Source organism: Chiloscyllium plagiosum, unplaced genomic scaffold, assembly GCF_037043375.1.
Source record: "Chiloscyllium plagiosum isolate Xiang-an unplaced genomic scaffold, Cpla_swu_hap1 HiC_scaffold_2, whole genome shotgun sequence".
Taxonomy (NCBI): Eukaryota; Metazoa; Chordata; class Chondrichthyes; order Orectolobiformes; family Hemiscylliidae; genus Chiloscyllium; species Chiloscyllium plagiosum.
In genome coordinates, this window is record NW_028270140.1 from 14,293,226 (window position 1) to 14,320,791 (window position 27,566).

The window sequence follows — 27,566 nt, forward strand, 5'->3', positions numbered from 1 at the left end:
AGTTACAGCATTGCATATATATCACCCAACAGGTACAGCAAACTAATAATGTTAGCATCAATATTAACAGTGAATACTGTCTACAAATTGCACATAATCACAGTTTGGTGTCACAACAGTGGCCAATAAAAATAAGCATGTTTTTTGTCCTCTATCAATAGATGACACTAGTTGTGGGAGTTCATTAAAAGCTTTTGCTTTCAAGAATAACCATCTTATTGGACTGCTATTAAAATAAATCATGGCCATGGAAGAAGTGTTTATATCACAGCTTGTCACACTGCTGATCGGCCTGCAAACCATTCTCCGGCTTCATATTCTCCTTCAAGGAAAGAATATGAAAATAACAAAGTGTATTTACTATTTTCATGAAAACAAGATGCAGTTGATACAGACTTAAATGGTCTTCGATGAATTTGGACAAAAAATGAGTAACTACAATATAAAAAGGACAACAAGTAACTATGATTTCCAATTCATAAACCTCAATAAAATTCATGGTCATCATCTAATCAATCAATCCATCAATCTCCTTATCCCACAAATCTAGCTTTCAAATGCCATCTTACGGCAAATAAAGAATTGTATGCAATGTGTGTTTTTGGTCAAATGTGTTTTTCATTTTAACAAAACAAAAGGGGGCCATTTGAAAGGGTTAGGGAGAAAAACCAATAACTTATTAGAAATAGCTTGTACATTGGAATCAAGAATACCAGTGCTAAAAACTGCAGGGAGTGTTGGATTGATAAACTTATCCAAGTCCTCAATTTGAGTCTCTATTTGGTCTGCCAGCTATGAGAAAAAGCCTCTTCGAAAGTCAATGTAAAGTACCTTTCCACTCTTAACAGAGTCAATCCTGATTGCACTACTTGATTGCTGTTATGAGAGCACTGTTTTTTAATTACTTAGAAGTTAAAATCTATTTTTTAAAAATGTAGGCCAGTCAATAGGATTCTGAACGTTAATTTGATTTGTATCAGCTCTGCAATGAAAATTACATTGTTTTAAGCAAAGAATGGAGCTGAAATACACAGGCCCACGGTATGGAATACCATCAGGAGTTGGGAGATACTGAGCGCACTTAACCCATCCCAGCCTGAGAAAGTGTGGGGTACACAAAGCTGCAAAAAAGCAGAAGAGGCTGATATTTGATAATTTTGGTAAAATTTCCCAAGGATAGAGACAAAAAAAAGGCTTAAGAACAAGACTTACTTTTTGTTGCAGGCTAAAATTTCATTGCTTTGTACAGTACACTTCTCTGGGTTTTCTGTTTTCTCCAAAATGGTCTTCCCTACTTTTCCTCTAAAGATTTGATTTTCTTGCACTGTTCCCTTAGCTTGGTCCAAGATGGCAATCCCATAGTCATGAAGAGATTGAATTCTGTTCTTGGTCACCTGAAGTAAAGCACATCTAAGCGTCAAACCATGGATCCATCCCAACCCTAATAAACCTACCATCAAGCTCGGATACATTCACAAAAGCTACCCAATAAAATCCATGCCTCTTAAATTGCGATACATGAATTCAAACTGAAATAAACTAAAATGACAATTTTCCTTGTCTTATTTCAGCTGCTTAATTCCAATAAAATGAATAATTCAGTTTCATTAAACAAGAAATGAGTTCACAAAATTTGGCTGTAATATCACATGGAATTTTTTTTTTTTTTAAACTTATTGAATAGTTGCTACATTTCTACATAAATTCTAAGGTGTCAGCCATGGTTCAGTGATAGCACTCTTGCCTCTGAGCTGGTAGGTCATGGTTTAGGATAGCATTGTGTCAGTAGTGGATTCAAGCCTGCCGTACTCTATGAATTGTCTCGACAATGAGCTGCTCACCCAGGTCCTGCCTACCCTGTTGGGAATCTTTCTGCACTGTTCAAAGATGGGCAGGAGAGTTGTCCTCGTGTTTTAACCAACTGTTTAGCCAAAATTAATAAAACAGAATATGTGATTATTTTTGTTTCATTGCTGTTTGTTGGACTTCGCTGTGTCCAAATTGGCTGACATCTTTTTACATCATCACATCAAGTGAATACACTTCAATAAAGTACTTAATTGATTTGATTTATTATTGTCACAGGGAACTAGGTACAGTGAAAAATTTTGTTTTGCATACAAGGCAGCTCATACCATACATTGTGCATTACGGTAAAAGAACAGAGCAAGGAATACAATGTTACGGCTAAGAGAAGGTGCACAGAGAGTAAGATTAACATTCAAATTTTAAATGTGAGGTCCATTCAGAAGTCTAGTAACAGCAGGAAAGAAGCTGTTCTTGAATTGGTTGTGAGGCACTTCGAGACAACCAGAAGTTGTACAAAGTACCAAAAATATGCAAGCTGTTCCTACCCTTCTATCTTGAAATCAAGAAAAGTTTATAATATATAAAAGATTTGGAAAGTAGAAGCCTTGACCTCATCTACTATAGTCAGTAAAAGTAGATGACTGTCCTCTGGATTTATTGTAAGGCTGTAGAATCAGTGTTACTGCAGCAACAATTCTTATGACATATAAACAGTATTGTCAAACAAGTACACTTGAAAAACGTGACACAGAAAGCTCCCTAGCAAGTGGGAAGACCAGCTCAACTAAGAGATGAATCTCTTAGTGACAGCTTGGTCACAGAAAAACACAACTCAAGTCTGTGGATAGAGAAAAATAAAGTCATATTTTGAGTCAGATGTGACTTCTTCAGAACTGAGAACTAATGAAGAGTTATATTTGACTGAATACATTATCTTTGCTTCTCTCTCCACAGATGCGAGCTAACCAGAGTATATTCCAGTACTTTGTTTTTATTTCAGATTTCCAGCGTCTCCAAAATTTTGCTTTATTACAACTGAAGTCTCTCTTGTAGGAATGTCTGGATTCAGTCCGGAGAACAGTCAGCCTGTGAGTAAGGTAAAAACAATGACTGCAGATGCTGGAAACCAGATTCTGGATCAGTGGTGCTGGAAGAGCACAGCAATTCAGGCAGCATTCGACGAGCAGCAAAATCGACGATTTTGCTGCTCGTCGGATGCTGCCTGAATTGCTGTGCTCTTCCAGCACCACTGATCCAGAGCCTGTGAGTAAAGCCCGTTTATTATAAATGCTGCTGCCATTTTAAAATGACAGCAATAGGTTTAAGTTGGAAGTGGTTAAATTTCAATTGCTGGTACACAGAATCTATACGCAGAATGTCATTTTCTCTCAGAGTGGATGAGTTTGGCAGGGGTAGCATATGTAATCATTACAGGAGACCATGCTCTTTGCTGATCAGAAGACTAACCACTTTGGGCAGAGACGGACTTGAACATTGTTATATAAAGACTGAGCAGTAGTATCTGTTATATCAATGGCTACACTTATAGAAACCCAAACATATAAATAAAAGCAGGAATCATGTACAGCCTGGAGGCCCACTGAAGATGTTACCTAGTAGGGGTGATGAAAAGTCTGGAAATGAACCTTCCAGCTCAGCAAGCAAATCTGCATCCAGAACCTCAACCTGAGCTACAAATCTTCTCAAAACTCGCTAAAAAAATGGTGAGCTGAGATCACAATGCGACAAAGGTTAGTGTCACAAATACAAAATACCACAACTCTACATTCATCAAAATAATGGTCTGGCCCTCAAACATCACGAGAGACCTTTCAAAATTCTGATGCAGAACCCACCTTCATGTCTGCATTCTCAAGTAGCTGTAGACCATATCCATGATTTCCCAGGATGTCATTCTCCAAGACAGTCCCTTCTCCCTTTGAGGTAACACCATGGCTGCTGTTGTCATAGATACCATTCCCCCGAAGTTCAACTTTGCATCCTGCTTCTACAAGAACTCCACCTACACTATTGCAGGTGATGCTGTTGTTTGTGATGTGGGTGAATTGACTGCTCTGATAAACAGCAATCCCATTGTCATGGTTGGCATGGACTGCATTGGCTATTATGTTGAGCGTCTCACTGCTTTTTATGTAGAGTCCAGCAGCTGGTGAAAAGAAATCAGAGGGAAGAAAGTGGGATATCTTTATGCAAACCTTGAAATGGATATCAGTTGGCACATGAAACTGCAAGAGTGATGACTGTGCAGGCTGGAATAGCAAGCAATAATCCCTTCTATAACCAACAAAATTATATTATGGCTGAATTGCGATCTCGTAATTCCAATTATGTCATTTTAGGGGCACCATTTTTACCGCAAAGATTGCAGAAGTTCAAGGGGTAGATCACACTTTCATAGGACAACCAGAGTTAGGCAATAAATGTGGTCTAGTCAGCACCCTGTCCCCAGAGGAATAAGAATAAACCTGTTCTGCTATTCTTTAAGACTATAGCTGACCTCCATTATTCATCTTTGATCCTTAATATTTGATAACCCTAACCAAAGGAATTTAATCAGTCTTAATTTCAAATGACACAATGTTTAGGACAGAAAGACTAATCAGATTTGCATTAGCCTTGTTTGTGCAGTGAGCATTGAGAACAAAAGCATGAAGAACATACTGCTGGAGCAGGTTAATGTATGGAGAATATTACACAATCACTGCAGAATAATGCAGGGAAACATTTGGCTTTTACAGCAGTCAGCTTGAGAGAGATAAAAACAATCTAGACAGCAATTCGTACTGTCAATCAAATAGGAGGTTTCCTATTACTACCATTCCCTAATCCTCCGCACTTTAAGCCTTGACAAAAACCACTAACTGTTGAGATGACCCTTTGAAAAATCTTTCAGAATTTCTATCATGCTGGTTGTAGAACTTTCCTTTAACTGTTGTTGTGAGGGTTGGTGGAGTGGAAGACAAAAGGGATATTCTACCTCTGCCAGGAGTTGAAACAAAGGCAGCAATTTGACTCCAATTATACACCCACTCAAATGCAAAGATTTTGGAATGGGGTGTACAATGGGCAAATCATCTGCCACCACCTGTTCTACATTGAAACTGAATTTTATTCTTCAAACTTTCACTTTTCACTTGCATGCATTTTTTCATTCTCTGTGCAATTATGTTTCCTACACCAGCTAGAAATTGTGAATAATCAAGGAAGTGGACTACTTCTGAAATTTTCCCCACAGTGTTAACATATTACAGGGCTAATTGAAGTTATTAGAAATGATAGTTAATAAAATATGCAATGGTGGCGAGGGTGGGAATTTTGAACAATGGATATTATTGGTTTATTTATTTTAGTATTTCTGAAAAGTGTCCCTCCCTCACAGAACCCAAACAATAAGCCAGTGAACAATCTATTGTGATAGGAGTCCCATTTGACAGCACTGTAGCCAATCCTATTTATTATTTTGCTGATGACCAGGAGTAGACTGCTAGGGCAAGACACATTTAACACCCCATGTGAACAGGTCACACTGGGAAATGTTCCACATTGCTGGGAAGATGCCAGTGGTACTGAAATGTCGTGGCAAAGGACATGGTTAATTTTGGAGCACACCAGCAGGCAAAAAATTACCCCACAGTATGTTTTGCATGATATAGTGTCCCGAGCCTGATACTGAGCCCATCCTTCAATAAAACTGGACAGCAAATGGGAGATGTGTTAGCGGTTGTGTATGTGCTTAACCAAAGGCTTTATCTTCATTTAAGGAAGAGAAAAAGCCAAAGAAAAACTGATGTCTAATTCAGCATAACAACAAACAGAATTAACAGCACAGACTAGTCACTCAGCTCAAAAGGTCTCATGTTGCTATAACCTTTGGTTGCTTACTTACCACCGTTATGATTGATGTTGTTAAACTCAATCAACGCCACAGTGATTGGTTTGTGTGATGTGTATCGCTCTTCATCACTGTCAAAGTCATTTTCCCAGTTGATGATCTCCCCCTCGTCATTGAAATTTTCATCGCCTCCTTGATTGTTGAGGTAGTCATTTACATCATCTTTACGACAGAAGACAGCCACTCCATAGATGTTGTTGCGGCTGATTTGGTTATTGGCAATGTGGGGGAGACTAGAGGACATGACCCACACACCACAACCCTTGTTGCCTGCACAAATATTTACAAATTAAATTAATTTCTTCAATTGGAATTCAGATCTCAGAACGCCCTAATTCAGAATTAATCTGTCCTATCAGATTTTTAGTCTTTTCTTTCCCCTGTCTTTTCCACAAACATTTAATCCACATGGGTGTACAGTTCCATCAGTAACCACACTCCTGGACAATGTCTAATAACTGATGTTCATGTGGGAGGTTGGACAGTGAATACTGCCACATTATTTGAGACTGATCCAACTTGCACGGATATAGCCTCATACAGTGCAGAAAAGGCCCTTTGGCCCATCGAGTCTGCACCAACATAACGACCACTAAAGGTGCGCTAACCCCAAATTTCCTGCACTTGTCTCATATCCTTCAATGTTATGATATTTAAATTGTTCATCCACATTTTTTAAAAGGTTGTATGGTTTCCAGCCTCCACTACCTTTCCAGGCATTCCAGATTCCCACCACCAACTGAGAGAAAAAGTTTTTGCCACAAATCCCCCCTGAATCTCCTGCCCCTTACCCTAAAACTATGCTCTCTTGAGATTGAAATGACCCTTACCAACGGCCTTTTGCTAATAGCAGTTACCCTGGTACTGTTTGGGAGTGGAATCGAAGATCATACTTGTCGCTGTGGCAACTTTAGGAGATGCAGGTAAATAAACCTTCTCCCTCTCCTCTTTGTATAACCTTAGGAGCATTTCCTCTATTCAGACAGACAGGAAGGAGTAAGCCACTTAGCCCCTTGAGTCGTATTTGTGTCTAACTACATACCACCCATTGTCCCACACTCCTTGATACCTTTGCTAACCCAAAATGATTTTAAATCTTGAGATTGAAAGAGAAGAGCTCATCTTGCATCTGTAGTCCTTTCTACACTTCTATCACCCTTAATGTGAACAACTATTTCCTCGTTTCAAGTCTGAAAGCATTGGCTCTAATTTTTTTTTTAAGAAAACAAACAAACAAACAAACAAACAAACAAACAATGTTCTTTAGGCCTAGTCTCCCCAACTAGAATTAGCTTCTCTCCACGTATCCTTCTGTTCCTCTTAATATCTTGAAAATGTCAATCAAACCACCCTTAATATTTTAAATTGCAGGAACTACAACTCAAGTTTGCACCCTCTTTCTTGTAATATATTTCTTGGATTTCACATACAATTCTGGTTAATCTACACTGCACAATCACTATCCAATGTAACATTTTCACCTCTTGCCTTTGAAATCCTGGAGTGAAAACTGTATACTTTGGGATTTATGGCTTTTTAAGTACCTCGAGTTTTTTTTTTGCTCCTCTCACAGCAGTTATCTTGCTAACATTTTTTTCCGTCGTTAATAGCAGTTTCAATGAGATGTCGGACATGCTAACCTCTTCCTCTCCTGGAATTACTGAAGCAAAAATTATTTAGCATGTTTGCCATTTCTTTATTTTCATTAATGACATCAGCAATATCAATTTAAGGGGCCTACTGCCGCTGGCTTCCCTCTTTCCCCAATAATAATTTAAATTAGGTGTGATTCGGAGATGCCGGCGTTGGACTGGGGTGTACAAAGTTAAAAATCACACAACACCAGGTTATAGTCCAACAGGTTTAATTGGAAGCACACTAGCTTTCGGAGCGACGCTCCTTCATCAGATGATTCATCACAATCACCTGATGAAGGAGCGTCGCTCCCAAAGCTAGTGTCTCCAATTAAACCTGTTGGACTATAACCTGGTGTTGTGTGATTTTTAACTTAAATTAGGTGTGTATTGATTTCAATAACCTGTGCCAATTTCACTGCATGTTCTTTTTTGTAGTTCTTACAATGTGCTTTGGCAACCTTTCCCACTCTTGGTACTTCTCCCATTTGTTCGGATCTATGCTTTTCTTTTCCAATGCTTTTTAACTAGTCTATGGTGACTGTTAGCTCTTCAGATGTTAATTGTTGCCTTTTTAGCAAGTAAAACTCTTGCCTTTTGTGATTCTGTGTTGTATTTAGTTCCTTTTTGAGCCAATTTGCCTGGTTTACAGCTGCATAGACTGTCTCATCCCACTGAAGTCAACCTCACCTAAATCTAGAATCTTAATTGCACCAAGTTTCTTCCTTTCAAATTCTACACAATGTCACAATATTATGATTCTGTTAAATATTCACATATCACTACATTATTAATTCAAATAGGGGCTGCCATGTACATTTTTGTAGCTTTCCCCTCAAGTGTATCTCAACTATTCCTTGTTATTGTAGGTTCTACATTTCAACTCAGGTTGTAAGTTTGCTCACTAAGCTGGTAGGTTTGTTCTCAAACGTTTTGTCACCATGCTAGGTAACATCATCAGTGAGCCTCCATCATTGAAGCTTCATTGGAGGCTCACTGATGATGTAACCTAGCATGGTGACAAAACGTTTGAGAACAAACACCAGCTCAGCGAGCAAACTTACAACCTGAACCTCAACTGGAGGTGGAAATCTTCTCAAAATCACATTTTCAACTCACATTAAATAAAGTTTCTCCTGAATTCTATTCTGGATTTATTAGTTAAGGTCGTACATTAAAGGTTTAAAGGTCTCAAACAAGTCTGCTCTTCAGGCTGCTTGTTTCAGGAGAAAGAGAAACTATTCAATCTTTCCTGATAAAATTGAATTGTGTTCCTTCCTGATGAAGGGCTTTTGCCTGAAATATTGACTCTCCTGATCCTCGGATGCTGCCTGACCTGTTGTGCTTTTCCAGCACTACACTCTTGACTTTGATCTCCAGCATCGGCTGTCCTCACTTTCTCCCGAGTTATAAACGTGTCAATCTTATGACTTTTTTTGTACCTTCTCTATATCCTTCCAACAATATAGAACACAGAACAAGGCATGATAAACACTAGATTTGGCACATTGTTATACGATAAAACAGATATATTAAGAATAGTAATTTTCAATGGAAAAGATTGATTGGGGGACCAAATTCCAATTTAACTGTAAATCATCAATAAAATTGCAAACAAATCTAATGCAAAAAAAAATCTACTGAAGTATCAGATTCCTTGATCAAAGTAAATTGGACACAAGTGGTCAAATATGATCAGATTTTATCCAGAATAATTATAAACTCCAAGTGTAAAAGGTTAATTTCCCACTCTGGCCTTGTCATGCCTGTGAAGGAGAATGTTAACAAAGCAGGCTCATTTGGCAACCATGCAAACCAAATCAGTGAGATTAACTACACAGTATTCGCATCACAGCTATGGAATTTTGCAGGGCAATTTTTTGTTTTCTTAAACCAATTGCAGTGGGACTGTTTATATGAAGTCACTGTGAATGAATGACCTGTTTCTCGAATGTTCAGCTGTCATGTACAGAAAAGCAGTGCAATGATCAAAAGAGGATACAATCAAGATCGAGCGAATTCATTAGCAAATTCCCATTCAGTTAGTAAATTTAAATAAGTCAAATAAGAAACTCAAGAAGCTACTTTTAATGTTCACCAGATAAAAGAGAGTTAAGTAAACCTTAACATCTTAGGGAAACTTCTCAAACAGCCTGATATCAGAGTTATTTTCCAGCAACACATTTTCAGCTCTGATCTCCAGCATCTGCAGCCCTCACTTTCTCTCAGAGTTATACAGCATGGTACAGACCCTTTGGTCGAACTAGTCCACACCAACCACATTCCCAAACTAAGTTAGTCCCACCAACTGGCTTTTGGCCAATGGAATCGAAAAGCATGGCGCTGGAAAAACACAGGCGGTGAGGGTGCATCCGAGGAGCAGGACAATTGACATTTTGGGCATCAGCCCTTCATCCTGCATTTGGCCTATATCCCACCAAATCTTTCCTGTTCATGTACCTATCCAAATGTTTCTAAACATTGTAACTGTATTTGCATCCACCACTTCCTCTGGCAGTTCATTCCACACACTAACCACTGTGTAAAACGGTTGCCCCTCATGTCCTTTGTAAATCTTTCTCCTCTCATCTTAACAGTATGCCCCATAATTTTGAACTCCCCATCCTAGGGGAAAAGACCTTTGGTATTCACCTTATCTATGCCAGTCGTGATGTTATAAACCTCTATAAAGATCACTTCTCAACATCATATGCTCTAGTGAAAGAAGTCCCAGTCTTTCCAGCCTCTCTCTATAACAGACCACACATTCCCAGCAACATCCTGGTAAGTCTCTTCTGAACCCTATCCAATTTAATAATATCGGTTTTATTAGCAGGACAACCAGAACTGCATACAGTATTCCTGAAGAGGCCTCACCAACATCCTGTACAAGCTCAACATGTCTTCCCAACTCTTATACTCAAAGGTCTGAGCAATAAAGGCAAGTGTGCAAAATGCCTTCTTAACCACCCTGTCTTCCTGTGGTACAACTTCAAAAATATGTACCTGAAACCCTAGGACTCCGTTCTACAACATTAACAGGGCCCTACTATTAATTGAAGAAGTTCAGACCTTGTTCGTTTGATAATATCTTGCATTTATCCAAATTAAACTCCATCTGACACTTCTCAGCCCATTGGCCCAATTGATCAGTATTTCTTTGTAATCTTAGACAACCTTCTTCACTGTCCACTATACCACCAATTTTGGTGTCATCTACAAACCTACTAACCATGTCTCCTAAATTCTCATCCAAATCATTAATATAAATGACAAACAGAAGTGGACTCAATACTGATCCCTGTGGAACACCACTGATCACAAGATGTCATTGAATCTTAAAGCACAGAAGCAAATAATTTGCCCATTGTATCAATGTGGAGTCTTTGAAAGAGCTATTCATCTGTTCTTTGCTCATAGCCCTGTACTTATATTCCTTTAAAAATATAAATCCATTTCACTTTGAACCCTCCAAATCAGAACATCCAGCTGTTTCTTAAATGATCCAAGTATTTACACTTTCATTGCTCTAAGCCCATTCAAAAGTGTTGATAATTCTCTGTACAAAAGAACTTCCTAACATCAGATTTGTCTTTTATTAGTTTGAACTTTAGGACCTATTTTCTGACTGATTATTTAATAACATTTCTCCAAATGACCTGCTCATGCAAAGTTTTTAGATTAGATTAGATTAGATTACAGTGTGGAAACAGGCCCTTCGGCCCAACAAGTCCACACCGACCCGCCGAAGCACAACCCACCCATACCCCTACATTTACCCCTTACCTAACACTACGGCAATTTAGCATGGCCAATTCACCCTGACCTGCACATCTTAGGACTGTGGGAGGAACCGAAGCACCCGGAGGAAACCCACGCAAACACGGGGAGAATGTGCAAACTCCACACAGGAGTTGAACCCGGGTCTCCGGCGGGAATTGAACCCGGGTCTCCGGCGCTGTGAGGCAGCAATGCGAACCACTGTGCCACTGCGCCGCCCACAGAAGACTTCTACAAAGTCAACTCTCAAGCACCTCCGTTCCAGACTGAAAAGCCAAAATTTCGCTTCTCTGTATCCAACATCTTTAATACTAGGGTAGGGGCTGGCAGCCTATTGGCTCTTCTATACATTCCATCATAGATTGAATGTCTGTTTCTCTGATGACACGGTGCTCGAGATGCCATCTGACCAAGGAACTCCTGACTTTCTTTTTAAAACAGTTTTACAAATTGTTGCAGTTTAATGTCCTATTGGGCTTCATTGGTTGCAGCTTCAGACTGGAAGGGCATGCTGAACATTGTGTTCACCAAGACCCCTTGATGCCTTTGAACCAATTTACTTCAATACCATTCAGTCCTTCGGTGGGCCTGGAGCACCTTCTATAGTAAAATAACCAGAAACTATTCCATGATGGAGACGCCCCAGAAGAGGTTATAACAAATCAATGCAAAGAGAATATTGCATTTTGTAAAATGACTATTTCAACATTTTGGTTTATTGGTGATGGATAATGAAAGTAGTATGGAGTATACATTTTGGCATAGGTTGGCTGGCCCAATTAGCCAGTTTGTGTTGTAGAATTTACAGAATTCTAATTTGACATCTAGAAATCCTTTCCAACATAAATGAAAAGCTTTGTCAAATCATTAATTGGACATTTTAATTCATAATCAAACAAACTGCACTCAGGCTAGTATAGCAAAGAAGAAAAATCTCCTTTTGACATTTCTTAACACAAGGCACAGAAATTTACAAGATGAGCTGAAATGTATTCCACTGAACCCTTACCATAAATGGTATTTCCTTCTATTAAGCCTTTCCCTCGCTCGCCCACAACAACACCATCTGAATAACCGTAACAGATAAGATTCTTTCGCAGAACAGGATCTCCTCCTCGCCGAATGTCTGCACCTCCCCAATGATTCTCACGTATAATATTTTCTAGAATTGAAACAAGATGCATGTAATAGGACAGCATTAAAACTTTTTGAACTGAAAATCACTAAGTGTTGTAAAGGATTTTACTGTCCATCACCCAATAACTGAAGCAGTGGGATTTTTGGTGGAACTGGCAGTGTTTAGCCATTTCCATGGGTAGGGCTTCGAGCTTGGTAGAATTTACTAGTGCATCAAAGTATGATGGACATTAAACTCAGTAAGAAATGAGAAAGTGTTCAATTGTGTGGCTACCTGTACAATACTGAAGTGTACCATTTCCAAGACTCATGAATGTTTCAGTAACTCTATCATTTTCTTTTTGCCAACATTTCTCTCCTTTTCTAATAGCATAGACCAATACTTAGACCTGCTTCTTTCAGCTGTTCTAATTAATTCTTATTTGTGCATGTAAACAGTGAATGTCACCAGTAATACATCAGCGCAAGAAGCATCAGAACAGAGCCCAATCTCACCCTAACCTGCACATTTACCCTGGCAACAGGGAATAGTTAAAGATGATCTCCACCATCTGACCCCCACCCAATTATTTTATCTTTTCCAGGAATAGAATTGCTTCAAACTCCAATTATTTGATCAAACCAAGAACACAGCTAAAAATTGTGTACTGCATGTGGACAAAGTTTGGAGAAGTGATATTTAACCTGATGGATGCAGTTTTTTTTTGAGAAGTTGGGAACATTTAAGTAGAACCAAAAGGTACACCTTGTTCAAATACAGCAGGTAAATCATACATTGCGGAGGTTATACAAACAAGATACAATAAAAAATACACTCTCCATCAGTTTCTTAAAAGAAAGTGTGTGCTGGAGTCTTGGATAAAATATAGAACAGCAAGACAAGTATAGATTCATCAAATATTTAACTTATATTAAAATATCCAGTATTTTTCATGGCGTGAAGCTACAAACTGACCTAATATTTGGCCCCTTCCATTTTCATTCACTGCAACACCTGCGGCAAGTCCTTGGTAGATGTGATTCCCACTGTGAAGAGACACATTATCAACTGGTAATGCATTGCTCCAGGAAAAATTACTGTCTTGATTGAGGGTGGTTAAAGAGGGGAAAATCAGACCACACAAGCACAGTTACTGCTGGTACATCCCAGGGCTCCAACCTTAACCCCTATCATATTCTCCTTTAGATGTTTCTCCTCTTTCACATTCATACCAATGACACTCAGCACTTTTAGAGAGTGAAGAAAGATTCTATATAAATTTAAGATCTTTCAGGAGGTCAATATGCCACTCCGTGAAGTACTCTTGATGTGTGATCAGTTTCGGAACAGAGAAAATGTTGGCACCCAATTTGTGCTAAAAAGTGCAAAGAGCAATTAAATAAGTGACCAATCTGTTTTTAAGTGGTATTGATTGAGATGCAGAAATTAACCAGGGATACCTGAGACACAAGACAGGACCAGGCTTAATGTCTCCTCCGAAAGACAGCACAGCATGTAACACTCCCTCAATACCACAATAAAGTGTCAGTTTGCATTCTGTGCTCAAATCTCTGAAATGGGACTTGAGCAAACCACCTTCTGATTCAAAAGGCAGGAATGCCATCACGGAGTCAAGCCCCAGTACCATCAGCCAAAAGCTTTGGCTATGGTAATTTTGGGTCTAAACCATCTACTTGAAGTACCATGAAGATGTTAATTGCCTAATCACCAACACCTTTATAACCTAAAGGTCAGGCTAAAACTGACAAACACAGTGTATCTGTTTAATGGTGAATTTTTAAATCAGAACCAGTCATTTATAATGGATTTTTGAAAATAAATGCATTGGGCCAAATTCTCTGAGGAGTGGCAATTAAACATAGAGTGCTTGTAAATGTGAGGTTAGGGTGGGAGTTGGGTGGGGCACCAGCAAGGTAGGGTGCCAGGCACAAGGCAGTAAGGAACCAATGAAAACAATGGAGAGTTTAGAGCAGGTCATGGAGGGTGGGGAAGGATTGGGGCTGCTGGCAAGGTAGGGGTGTCGGATCCGTAAGCAAGGTAAATGGGATATTGGTCAGAAAGGAGGTGCTGTTCTGGATCGGCGAAGCGAAGCATGTCAAGAGAAGCTCTCTGAACAAAGGAACAGTCCTTCCTTTATACAAGATCTTTACACCTTGTGAGTAATGCCCACAAGACAAACCACAGCCACTCCCCCCACACATAAAACACAATGCAGTGACCTGATTATCTCCAGAAACAATGTAATGTAAATCATCCCTTAATGGCAAAATCTGGTATAAATTGTTTTTCTTAAACTACAGGGAGTGGTCAGAATTTTAACTGCAATGTTCTTATTGATTCTGAATAGGAGATGACAATGTAATTTTTTTTTACATTGTACCTGCAAGCCAAAGAAACATACCATCCTATCCCTGTGACATCCAATTTCTTGAGGGTCAACAGAACAAATTAACCCCTTAACGTCTCAGGAGTACAGAGATGTTGGCCTGGATTGGGCAAGGGGATCACAGGTTCAGAGTGGGGGTAATAAATCTGGTTTCCGGGGAACATCTGCTCTGGGAGTTGGGGGGCGGTGTTGCGTCTGAGATCTGAGGAGTGTAAGAGCTCTAAGAGAAGTGCAAACGAAGGTTTGAGAGGGAAGTTGTAGCTCAGTTTAGACGTTACTCAGGGGTTAGACTAGGTATTTAATAAACTAACGTATACTGAATAAGTATTTACTGAGTATAAGCTGAACCCTCCAAACTAAATGGATACTTTGAATCTGCTACAATGGGGCATTTCACAGGATGCCAATGGAGAACTCCAATCTACATTCCAAAAACAAAGTCTTTGGACAAAGTCTTCTCCCTAGGCTAGGGGAGTCCAGAACTAGTGGCCATAGGTTTAAGATGAAAGGGGAAAGATATAAAAGGGACCCAAGGAGCAACCTTTTCACGCAGAGGGTGGTACATGTATGGAATGAGCTGCCAGAGGAAGTAGTGGAAGCTGGTACAACTACAACATTTAAAAGGCATCTGGATGGATGTATGAATATGAAGGGTTGAGAGATATGGGCCAAGTGCTGGCAAATGGGACAAGAGTACGTTAGCATATCTGGTCAGCATGGACGAGTTCGACCACAGGGTCTCTTTCCACACTACATCTCTATGACACTATTGGAAAATCCTGGCTAGAGTGTTTAAGTTAGACTTAGAAATTCCATACTATATTTTCAAAAAATAAAATCAATGCTTTGAAACCAAGCTCAGTTGAATGGCTGATATCAAGGCTCCTAGACTTTCTGAATGTATAACGTACCTTTTTCCATTGTTACTTTTTAATGAAGAAGTGATTACATTTAACTATTCATGATATACACTCAAGAGGTAATGTAGCTGTTTTCCAAATTCAGCAATTACTCTTAAAAAAACATGGTGTATTGCCTAGTTACACCTCAGGTGGTAAGCATCAAAATACAAACGTATTTAAAAAGACTGCAGGTCATGCAAATATCTTTGTTGCTCAGTCAGGCATTACACAAAACCCCAGGGAGTCGCTGCTGTGCCTGACAGATTAGAACCAAAAATGACAGAAGCTGCAAGTGAGACAGGTTACTGGAGTATTCACCTCACCACAGGGTTTCCATTATACAAAATGTAGATGCCAGCTTCTTTATTTCCATAGATCCGATTACTGCGAATGATTCCTTTTCCATTCCCGAGCACAACAATTCCTGAGCGATGGCCACTGTGAATCTGGTTGCACTGCCCAGCAAAATAACAAGAGGGAAGTACCACATTTGAGTATTGCTGTTTAAGCACCATGATCAATGCCACACAACAGCTACTGCTTTTTCTGAAGATTCAGACTCAAACTGAATACATTATTAAGCCATTACAAAATAACTCAGATATTATTCTGGTCTGAGTAGCTGACCCATACAGGCATGAATATTTCTCTTTCTCCACTCCCAACAGCTTTATCCTAAGTCTTCAAAGGTAAAATAAAATCACACAATACCGGGTTATAGTCCAACAGGTTTATTTGGAAGCACTAGCTTTCGGAGCGCTGCTCTTGTCCACAACCACCTGATGAAGGAGCAATGCTCCGAAAGCTAGTGCTTCCAAATAAACCTGTTGGAGTATAACCTGGTGTTGTGCGATTTTTAACTTTGTACATCCTAATCCAACATCGGCACCTCCAAATCATATCCTAAGTCTGTGTAGCTAGGGATAAGGTGGCTGCATACAGAAAGGGTACTTCTCACAGACTGGAGTCAAGGAATACTGTTAAGCAGAACCAGCCTTATTCCAATCAAGTGGTGTTTGTATATTGAAGATAGATAGGCAAATATTACACATTAGTTTAGTGAAAGCATACTGTAATTAACCTTAGGCAATTGTTCCAGCTCGCAATCATAATTCAATGATTTTACCTGAATACCCAGGTGGTTTACAAGAGTTTGCATTTCAGTGAATCAATTGCATCTAACATCATGACAGAATCTCAATGTCAATTTTTATTCATGAAGAGAAAAAGTCACTTTCTACCAACACAATATAGTGTTGTGTTGATATCAACACAGTTCTATCGGTTTTGATGATCTAGGTTTCCAACTAGTATGATTAAGATGGGTTGGTTAACATCCTGCCTACTTTGTTATCTAATAAAAAATACTGAGACTTAGCAACAGCAATAAAATTAATTGAACATGCAAACATATAGATTGGGAAGAACGATTAATAAAAAATTAGTTCTTTTACAAATGATGACGTTAAGAATGTGGTTGGTATGGAGAGAAGCAGCCATCACAGTCAATTACGAACGAGGTGGAGTATGTCACTCTCTATTCTGTCTCAAGACTGTTTAATCCCCATGTCAGTGAAGAGCATTTGCTTTTTGTAGCAGCATTGCTCATCACCTTTTTCAGTATGATCTCCAGTTTATGCAAGTTGAAGACCATTTTGTGCCAAAAGGTCCTGGTCACTAGGACAACACCTACGGTCATTTGTGTTGAATCAGTAGAGCCAGTAGAGTGGTGGTGATTTTCATCACATCAATTTGGGACTGATGTAATATGCAATATTAATAGAAGTGTCAAAATGATAATGGCACTACATAAGAGAAAATCTACATGACTATTATTTAATGGGTGTTTGTGGAAAAATATTCTTGGCATTTTTAAAAGATACGTCCCATTTCTGTTCATGGAACCTCACAAAGTTCTTACATAGGACAGATACAGGAAGGATATGTTCCATGTCTGGGGGAATCTACAATCAGGCTACAGTCACAAATTAAGAGACAAGCCATTTATAACAGAGCAGATGCAGTTTTTTTTAAAAACTGAGTCAACGGTAAATATTTGTAATTCTTTACTCCAGAGAGTTTTGGAGGTTCAGTGATTGAGATCATACAAGACAGTGATTGATAAATTTCTAGATATTAAAGATATCAAGTAATATGAAGATGATGCATGAAAATGGCATGGTGGTAGAAGATCAATAATGATCTAGGTGAAGGTCAGAAAGACTCAAGGGGCCAAATGCCCTATTCCACCTCTTATTTCCTATGATTGTGATTAAGGGTTACAAAGAGAGTTCATACCAAAAAAGAGAATCAATGCTAGCAAACAGACAGCCATGCAAAATTAGAAGTTAATTACCAGTATCAAAGGGTTAGCTCCTTTCCGGATATCGATACCAGCTTCAGAATTGGAGTGGATGTTGTTGTCTGCGATTAAACCACCTGCTGCCAATCGTAAAAAGATTCCTGATGCTTTGCATTGACTAATTTCATTCCTTATCATTATAATCTGAGAATGAGAAGCAGTACCATTAGATATTTTGAAAGCACAGCATATGATTAATACTGAATTATAGCAGCCATCTATGTTCACAACCCACTAATTTTGTACTTTATTAATTCAATAAACAATTGCATTTCATGCAAATGACTTGGCAGGTTCTAGATTCTTACTTCACCAATTTAGCCTAGCTTGACAGCCCTGGAGCACTACATTGTCAGAGCTGCCATTTTTTTTAGACAAGACTCAACCTTCCTCCAGAGAAATCTGTTTTCCTTCTATTTGAACTCTTGTCCAATTTTGCCATCATCCCACCAATGATGATCATGTCTTCATCTGGAAAGTCCTTAATCTCTGGAACACCCTGAACCTCACCTTCTCTCTCCTTTAAGAATCTTTTAAACCATCTCTTTCACCAAGTTATTTGTCATCTGTCATAAGGACTTCTTTTTGTATGGTGTCAATTTTTGTTTGATTACTTCATGGCTCAAGAAAGTTTCATTATAAAGTTGCATGCAAGTTTTTAATATATGTAATACAGGTCATTCTACTATAATGTGGCAGTTGTGTTCCTCTGCAACCTCATGCTATAGAAAATTACGCTGTGGAAAAGCGCTATGGAAAATTACACTGTAGAAGATCGCAACAGACTATCGCTACACCTGTTCAGTAGAAAGTTTGCTTTATTCAAACAGCATCCATGTTATATCCAATTCGCATTGACAAAACGCACATTATACCAGAACACCCTGTACAGGGTTTTTTCTGGGAGGATTGTGCGAACAAAGCGTATTTGTACTTCACATTGTTAATAAAAATTGCATCCCCCGCCACTTTTACAGCAAAACTTTGAACTAAAATTTCTTCAACAACTATTCCAAGCTGTTACTGTTAGATCCCATATTAGTAAGCACTGTGAAATAAAAATATGACCAACTCATCTCTTAAATGACACTTTAAAATGTTTCTGGAACAGATCTGTTCCCAGTGCAGACCATATTGCAATTGCCTAAAGATAATTATCCAGCCCAATAACCTCAACTATTCCTTCTGCATCACCTGTTCTCCTGGTTGCATTTGACTTTATGGTTTAGCTTGGGTCAAAACTGTAAGTCATGCCTTTAAAGTCTACGGTCAAGTAAATATGTGCAATTTATTCAATTTGAGAATTCAGGCCACTATTAGTTAACATTCAGATGCCTTGAATTTTCATTCTATTTCGAAGTTACTTTTACAATAAATGGTAAAATTGAAGCCAAAGAAGGTATTATGCACTGAATTTCGTCAGGAAATATTGGTAGAGTGGAAAGGACAGTGTGGAGGACGAATCTCCAAACTGGGAATCCAAAATTTCTCGAACTGGATACCTCAGTAATTCCTTATCTTGGTTTGAGAATGGCCTTCAGTAAAAATGACAGGATATGGAATTGGAGACAATCTTTGTGATGTGAACTCATGTTTAGTTGGGCTGAAGGGTATAAAGAGTAGGGGATAAAGGAAACAGATTGAGTTTTGTCAGGTTGTGATAAGTGGTTTTGTCTGAGATCTGTACTGAGGTATCAGTTCTTCACCATTATAGCTCAATATATTGAATAAAGGAAGAGTTTTATATCTAGGTTTACAAAAGACACTAAGAAGCACATTCAGCTGTTTTATCTCTGAGGGAGCAGAAGTGAGGGAAAAATGTGGAGAAGTGCAAGATCTACTTAATGGAGAGATACGAGAAGAAAACAGAGGACACAAAATCATTAAAAGTCTATATACAGGTACAAAAAAAAAGTGAAAGCAAGTTACTGAAAGTGCTGACCTTTATTTTGAACAGGTTAGATTCAGTTGGACAGAGTCTTGTTCAGATTCTACTTGGATCGTGTTCTCAGTGTTGGATACTATACCTCAGAAAAGATATTTGCCTGGCTAGATGTACAGTGCAGATTCACCAAAGTATTTTTCCCTAATTCTTTCACAGAACGTAGGCAACACTGACAAGCAGTGTTTCCTCTAATGATTTGGATCTGCTGCAGGCTGTGCATGGCAGGCTCTGCCACAAGAAGATGCCAATGTATCGCACAGCGTGTGCAGAACCTCCCATAGCTGAGGGAACATTGCTGTCAAGGCAAGCATTTATCACCCATCCTTGATTTCCCTTGGAAGGAGTGATTTGCTAGCACATTTCAAAGGGCAGTCAGGAATCAACCACATTGCTGTGGGTCTGGAGTTACATGCAGGTGAGGATGGTAGATTCTTGTAGCAAGATGAGGCAAGTGGTGCTCCCTGAGAATTGTACCAGGGCATTGACCATAAATGAGTTGAATATCGAAACTTACAGATGTCACTAAGAGAAACATTTAATTATGTGAACATGAGGGAGTAGGAGTGGGGCAAATAGTGGTTGATGGATTTCATTGTAAAATAATGCAAGATTATTTACCAAACCCTGCTTATGATTCTCGACCAGAAATGGTTGTGGATGTTCCATGATTGAAGACACTTAGGGCTGAGGCAACAGATTTTTAGTCTCAAGGATACGGGAATGAGCACAAAAGTGAATTTGAAGCTAAAAATCAGTTATGATTGTATTGGATGCTAAAGCAAGTTTAAAAAGGGACAGATGACCTACTTCTGGTCTTATTCCTGGTGTCCCAATGTCCTGAAATTCAATAGAACATAGAACATTACAGCGCAGTACAGGCCCTTCGGCCCTCGATGTTGCGCCGACTAGTCATACCAATCTGAAGCCCATCTAACCTACACTATTCCATGTACGTCCATATGTCTGTCCAATGACGACTTGAATGCACTTAAAATTGGCGAATCTACTACCGTTGCAGGCAAAGCATTCCATACCCTTACTACTCTGAGTAAAGAAACTACCTCTGACATCTGTCCTATATCTATCACCCCTCAATTTAAAGCTATGCCCCCTTGTGCTCGCCGTCACCATACTTTGAAAAAGGCTCTCCCTGTCCACCCTAACTGTCTGATTATCTTATTCAATATTCAAAGGAGCTGAATTTCTTTTATATTTTTCAGCACCATGAGTCAATAATTCAAATCACATTTTTGACTACTGGCTGCTATCATAACTACAAATATATGATGAACTGGAGTGCTCTTACAAATGATATAAAAATGTGACACTGTAAAGATGAGAGCTTTCCATTGGAAATACAACCCCTTGGAATTGTATGAAGGATTGGCTTGAATACTTAGCACATTTTTAGCTGACCTCAATTAGTGTCACATTTGAATCAAAAGGTGAGTGAGCTATGATGCAGACCACAGACAGCATCAAATTAGGGTCAAACGTAGATTCACAATGTGTGTGCACTTTAACAGTTCTTGATGTACTGTTCATATTAAAACAGCCACGCAACCGTGAGGAATGGCTAATGAGAGAAAAAATTGTCAAGAACAAGATGAAGTATTGAGGATTTGAAAAAAATGACCTGTAATATATTCTGTTAACAAGGAGGTCCACTCAAACAAAACTAGAGCACAGAAACCCAAGTGTTCTGGAAAGAGCTCGTAAAGAAAGAATGTAGCATTTGTTCTTTGCATCTTCAGGATTTTCTGAAAATGTTGCACAGCTGAATTAGACCAGTTACAAACGGAAGAATTTGACTGCAACACTGGGAGAATTCCCTTTTATGGTAAATGCCATAAACGTTTGCATCCACTTTATGGCATTTTTGACATTGTAGGACACATCATGTATAGTGCACTTAAGTTAGATGATATACTCAGGTCTTGACCTCAGTGAACCAGTTGGGCATTTACAACAACCTTACAGCTTTATAAATACATTTAAAGATGCTAGTTGTGTTATAGTTTTAAAATAATTTAATGCAAATTCACAAACTAGCACAATTTGAATTCACATTTTCTAGATTAGTTAGTCTTTGGTAAATCACTACATAACCACTAAACAAAATAAAAAATAACGAACTATTAATAACTGATAATCTGAAACAAAAACAAACTGCTGGAGAAACTCAGCAGTTCTGGCAGCATCTGTGGAGACTCGATGGACCAAAGGGCCTCTATTTGCACTGTAGGGATTCCACGGTTCTATGCATGTTACCAAGTGAATTAGACCAACATTTAATTATTGAATATCTATGTGTTATACCCATAGGAAACACCTTTTTATCAGCAGGAAACTCTCGTTAGTCTGAATACTGTGTTATCCTGACAGCTTCACGTATGTTCATTTAAAGCAGATATACTGATGGGTCCAATGATTCTTACACATTTATTTAAGCCTATTCTCACCACGACCAGGTTATACAAAATATATAGAAACTGTCAACTTTCTGACAGTTGAGTTTATTTCTCTACAGGTTTTTAGGTATAAAGAAAGAATTGTGAGATTTCATCTTTAAACATTATCTTGGAAAATACAAGAATGGTCTTGTGAATTCAACTGTTTTTTTTTAAGCCTGTAAAAAACCTTTAATTTCCAGTGAAACAATGTTCTTTCACAAACTAGGTCATACCAATTGGCTTGTATTCCTCGCCTCAATTGCAGAAGTAGAATATTTAAACCAAGCCTAATGCCAGTTAGTGGTCTTTAATCCAAGTGAATTTTGAAAGCAACTTTTTAAGTCATTGCTTCCATCCTCATTAATTCCTTTTCCAGCTAGTTCACATTCTCTGTTTTGCTTTCCTCTTCCTCAACTCATACATGACTAACTGCATCCAAATTTACTCTATTTGTCAGTAGTACAGTCTTCATCTTGAATTGGTAACTGCTGATGGATGCTGATTCAACAGACAGATGCAATCTTGTGCCCCGCTGTGCAATAGTTCGTTGCTACATTTCACAGGAGAAAGTGAGGACTGCAGATGCTGGAGATCAGAGCTGAAAATGTGTTGCTAAGATAAAAGGTAGGGAGGAGGGACTTGGGGGAGGGGTGTTGGAAATGCGATAGGTGGAAGGAGGTCAAGGTGAGGGTGATAGGCCGGAGTGGGGGTGGGGGCAGAGGGGTCAGGAGGTGTAGTCTAGGTAGCTGTGGGAGTCAGTCGGTTTATAGTAAATATACCTAGACTACACATCCTCCCACCCTGCCCCCTGTAAAAACGCCATCCCATATCCCAATTCCTTCGTCTCCGCTGCATCTGTTCCCAGGAGGACCAGTTCCAATACCGTACAACCCAGATGGCCTCCTTCTTCAAAGACCGCAATTTCCCCCCAGACGTGATCGACGATGCCCTCCACCGCATCTCCTCCACTTCCCGCTCCTCCGCCCTTGAGCCCCGCCCCTCCAACCGCCACCAGGACAGAACCCCACTGGTCCTCCCCTACCACCCCACCAACCTCCACATACAGCGTATCATCCGCCGTCATTTCCACCACCTCCAAACGGACCCCACCACTAGGGATATATTTCCCTCCCCTCCCCTATCAGCGTTCCGAAAAGACCACTCCCTCCGTGACTCCCTCATCAGGTCCACACCCTCCACCAACCCAACCTCCACTCCCGGCACCTTCCCCTGCAACCACAAGAAATGCAAAACTTGCGCCCACACCTCCCCCCTTACTTCCCTCCAAGGCCCCAAGGGATACTTCCATATCCGCCACAAATTCACCTGCACCTCCACACACATCATTTACTGCATCCGCTGCACCCAATGTGGCCTCCTCTATATTGGGGAGACAGGCCGCCTACTTGCGGAACGTTTCAGAGAACACCTCTGGGACAGCCGGACCAACCAACCCAACCACCCCATGGCTCAACACTTCAACTCCCCCTCCCACTCCACCAAGGACATGCAGGTCCTTGGACTCCTCCATCGCCAGACCATAGCAACACGACGGTTGGAGGAAGAGCGCCTCATCTTCCGCCTAGGAACCCTCCAACCACAAGGGATGAACTCAGATTTCTCCAGTTTCCTCATTTCCCCTCCCCCCACCTTGTCTCAGTCAAATCCCTCGAACTCAGCACCGCCTTCCTAACCTGCAATCTTCTTCCTGACCTCTCCGCCCCCACCCCCACTCCGGCCTATCACCCTCACCTTGACCTCTTTCCACCTATCGCATTTCCAACGCCCCTCCCCTAAGTCCCTCCTCCCTACCTTTTATCTTAGCCTGCTGGACATACTTTCCTCATTCCTGAAGGGCTTATGCCCGAAACGTCGATTCTCCTGCTCCTTGGATACTGCCTGATCTGCTCCGCTTTTCCAGCAACACACTTGCAGCTCTGCTACATTTCATATCCAACATTTGGAAAAAAACTTCTGAACTAGCATCAAAAATCATCAGAGATAGAATGCTTGTTTAGTGCCTGTGGTTTTCCTTTGTAAGTAAATAAACAAGGTACAGTAAGTGTACACATACACTTCACTGCTGAAGGAATGCTACATTAAAAGATATTTTCAGATGAGACAATAATCCTTCTTAAAAATGTACATATGATCTAAATTTTTATATAAAGAACTATTCGAAGAAAAGATGATGAGTTCTCTCTAGTGTCAGAGAGAATAATGTTCCTACAACCAACATAATGAAAACAGATTATCCTGTCATTGACCTTCAGAAGTATTTCATTGACTGTCAAGTACTTTGGGACATCCTAAGGTTGTGAACATGTTAGTTCTCTCCATAAATACAAAACTTGCTAAAATATCCCAATATTCTATATGTAATAAAACTAGATGTGAGTAGACACATTTCCACCTCCTCATGTTAGCTATTCCAGGATCAGCAATAGTGACCTTTGCTTGGTACAGATCAAACAGACAAAATCCTGGGCTTCAGAAACTATTTGCCCAAAGCCGAAGTACAGACTGGTAATTAACCCTGGAGTTGTTAGAATCTACTACTCCTGTTCCTGAGATGGTTTTTCAAAAACATTATAAAGGGAAATTTGAATACAGTTGCATATCACAGTACTGAACCCTGAGATTTGTTAGAAAACTGACCTCACTATTACCAGAACTGTCGTACTAGACTTTGTGTCCCATTAGAATAGCCACCTCTGACAAACAGCAGTGGGCTCCTCAGGAGTTTACAAACAAATATACCATTCAGGAGCTTGGTGGAGGAAAACCCGTGTGCAATAGTCTGTTCCTCGGATCCCCCAAAGGCGCAGCAAGAAAAAATACGCATTTCTTTATACAGTCTTTCACAACCTCAGGAAATCCAAAAGCACTTTAATACTAAGGAAGTACTTTTCGAATTTAGTCACTGTTAAAATGTAGGAAACTTGACAATCATTTGTGCACATTATCCCGCAAATAACAACAGAATAAATGAAAATTTGTTTTAGCGATGTTGATCAAGGGACAAAATTGACAAGAACATCAGGAGAAAACTATTCAATGTTCTTCAAATGCTGTCACTCTTAAATCCACTCAAGAGGGACCAGGCGGGACCATAACAAAAAAAAGCCTCTTAACAGTGCAACATTTTGTCAGTGCTACTTCAAGTATCATCCCAAGTCCTGCAGCAGATCCAATGATGCAACCTGTCAACAAGAGATGCCTGCCACCACACAACCCAGGCTCTGGTGAATTAGTGGGATGCGGGCATTTCTGGCTGGCCAGCATTTATTTACCTATCCCTATTTGGCCTCAAGAAGGTGGTGAGCTACATTCTTGAACCACTGCAGTTCACATGCAGTGGATTAACCCCCAATGACATTAGCGAGGAAATGCCAGGATTTTGACCCAGCAACATTGAAGGAACAACGATAGATGTCTAGGTAAGTGGCTTGAAGGGGAACATGTAGGTGGTGGTGTTCCCATGTATCAGCTGCCCTTGTCCTTCTAGATGGAAATGTTTGTGATTTGGAAGGTGCTGTCTGAGGATCTCTGATGAATTTCTGCAGTATATCTTGTAGATAGTACACACTGCTGAAGTGTGTCTGCTTTAACACAAGGAATGTCAGAAAAAACAGTGATGAACTTAGAGCATGGATCAGTACTTGGGACTATGATGTCGTGGCCATAATGCAGATGTGGGTTTCACAGGGGGAGGAATGGTTGCTAGATGTTCCAGAGTTTAGAACAGTTAAAAAGAACAGAGAGGGTGGAAAAAGAGGAGGGGGTGTAGCATCGCTAATCAGAGGATGCATCACAGCTACAGAAACGAAGGTTGTCAAGGAAGGTTTACCTGAGTAAGTATGGGTAGAAGTTAGGAACAGGAAGGGAGCAGCCACCTCTTTGGGGGTTTTCTACAGACCTCCTAATAGCAGTAGAGAGATTGAAGAACTCATAGGCTGGCAGATGTAGCAGGGTTGTTATTATGGGTGACTTCAACTTTCTCAATATTAACTGGAACCTCCTTAGTGCAGATGGTTTGGATGGAAATGTTTTTGTCAAGTGTGTTCAGGAGGGTTTCCCTACTCAGTATGTAGACAGGCTGACAAGGGGAGAGGCCATTTTGGATTTGGTACTCAGCAATGAGCCAGGACAGGTGTCAGATCTCACGGTGGGAGTACACTTTGGTGACAGTGACCACAAACTGCCTCACATTTACCATAGCCTTGGAGAGGGAAAAGAGCAGTTACCAGAGGAAAATATTTCATTGGGGAAAAGGAAATTATGACACGACCAGACAGGAGTTGGGAAGTACAGATTGGGAGCAATTGTTCCACAAAAAGGGCACAACAGACACATGGAGACTGTTTAAGGAGCAGTTGTTGCGAGTGATGCACAAATTTGTTCCTCTGAGACAGGCAAGAAGGGGTAAGATTGAGAAGCCTTGGATGACGAGAGCAGAGGAGCTTCTCGTCAAAAGGAAGAAGGCAGCTTACGTAAGGTGGAGGTAGCAAGGATCTAGCACAGTTTTAGAGGATTACAGGCTTGCTAGAAAGGACCTCAGAAATGGATTGAGGAGATCCAGGAGGGGGCATGAAAAAGGCTTGGCAAAAAGGATTAGGGAGAACCCAAAGGCATTTTACTCATACGTGAGGAATAAGAGAATGATTAAGGAGAAGGTAGGGCAGGTCAGTGATAGTGTAGGGAACTTATGCGTGGAGTCTGAGCAGGTAGGGAAGCCCTAAGTGAGTTTTTTGCTTCGGTTTTCACTAAGAAAAGGGACTTTATTGTGAATGAGAACTTTCAGGAGCTGGGAAACAGGTTTGAACAGATCAGGATTGATGAAGCTGATGTGCTGGAAATTATGGTAAACATTAAGATTGTTATGTCCGCAAAGCCAGACCAGATTTATCCTAGGTTGCTCCGGGTAGCGAGAAAGGAGATTGCTAAGCTGCTGGCGAAGATCTTTGCTTCCTCACTCTCCACTTGAGTCGTACTGGAAGGAGGCGAACATTGTTCCTCTTTTCAAGAAGGGGAATAGGGAAATCTCTGGCAAATACAGACCAGTCAGTCTTACGTCTGTGGTCAACAAGGTTTTGGAAAGAATTCTGAGGGACAGAATTTACGACTATTTGGAAAAGCATAGAGGTGATTAAAGGCAGTCAGCATAGCTTTGAGGGGGGCAGGTCATGCCTCACAAATCTTATTGAGTTCTTTGAGGAGGTGACGAGATAGGTTGACGAAGGT

The 27,566-nt window shown here is 40.0% G+C and overlaps 1 protein-coding gene across 3 annotated transcripts in view; it reads right to left on the reverse strand.

Moving 5' to 3' along the window:
* Positions 1 to 27,566, reverse strand: part of fbxo10 (F-box protein 10) — a 50,153-nt gene that overhangs the window by 5,193 nt on the left and 17,394 nt on the right. For all 3 annotated transcript variants that reach the window (XM_043719731.2, XM_043719736.2, XM_087994718.1), the window contains exons 4-10: positions 17,919 to 18,068; positions 15,881 to 16,017; positions 13,229 to 13,299; positions 12,146 to 12,298; positions 5,717 to 5,992; positions 3,666 to 3,976; positions 1,213 to 1,394 (exon numbers count right to left, since the gene is read on the reverse strand). In XM_043719731.2, coding sequence (XP_043575666.1) covers positions 1,213 to 1,394; positions 3,666 to 3,976; positions 5,717 to 5,992; positions 12,146 to 12,298; positions 13,229 to 13,299; positions 15,881 to 16,017; positions 17,919 to 18,068 — 1,280 coding nt within the window. The remainder of the gene's footprint in view (positions 1 to 1,212; positions 1,395 to 3,665; positions 3,977 to 5,716; positions 5,993 to 12,145; positions 12,299 to 13,228; positions 13,300 to 15,880; positions 16,018 to 17,918; positions 18,069 to 27,566) is intronic.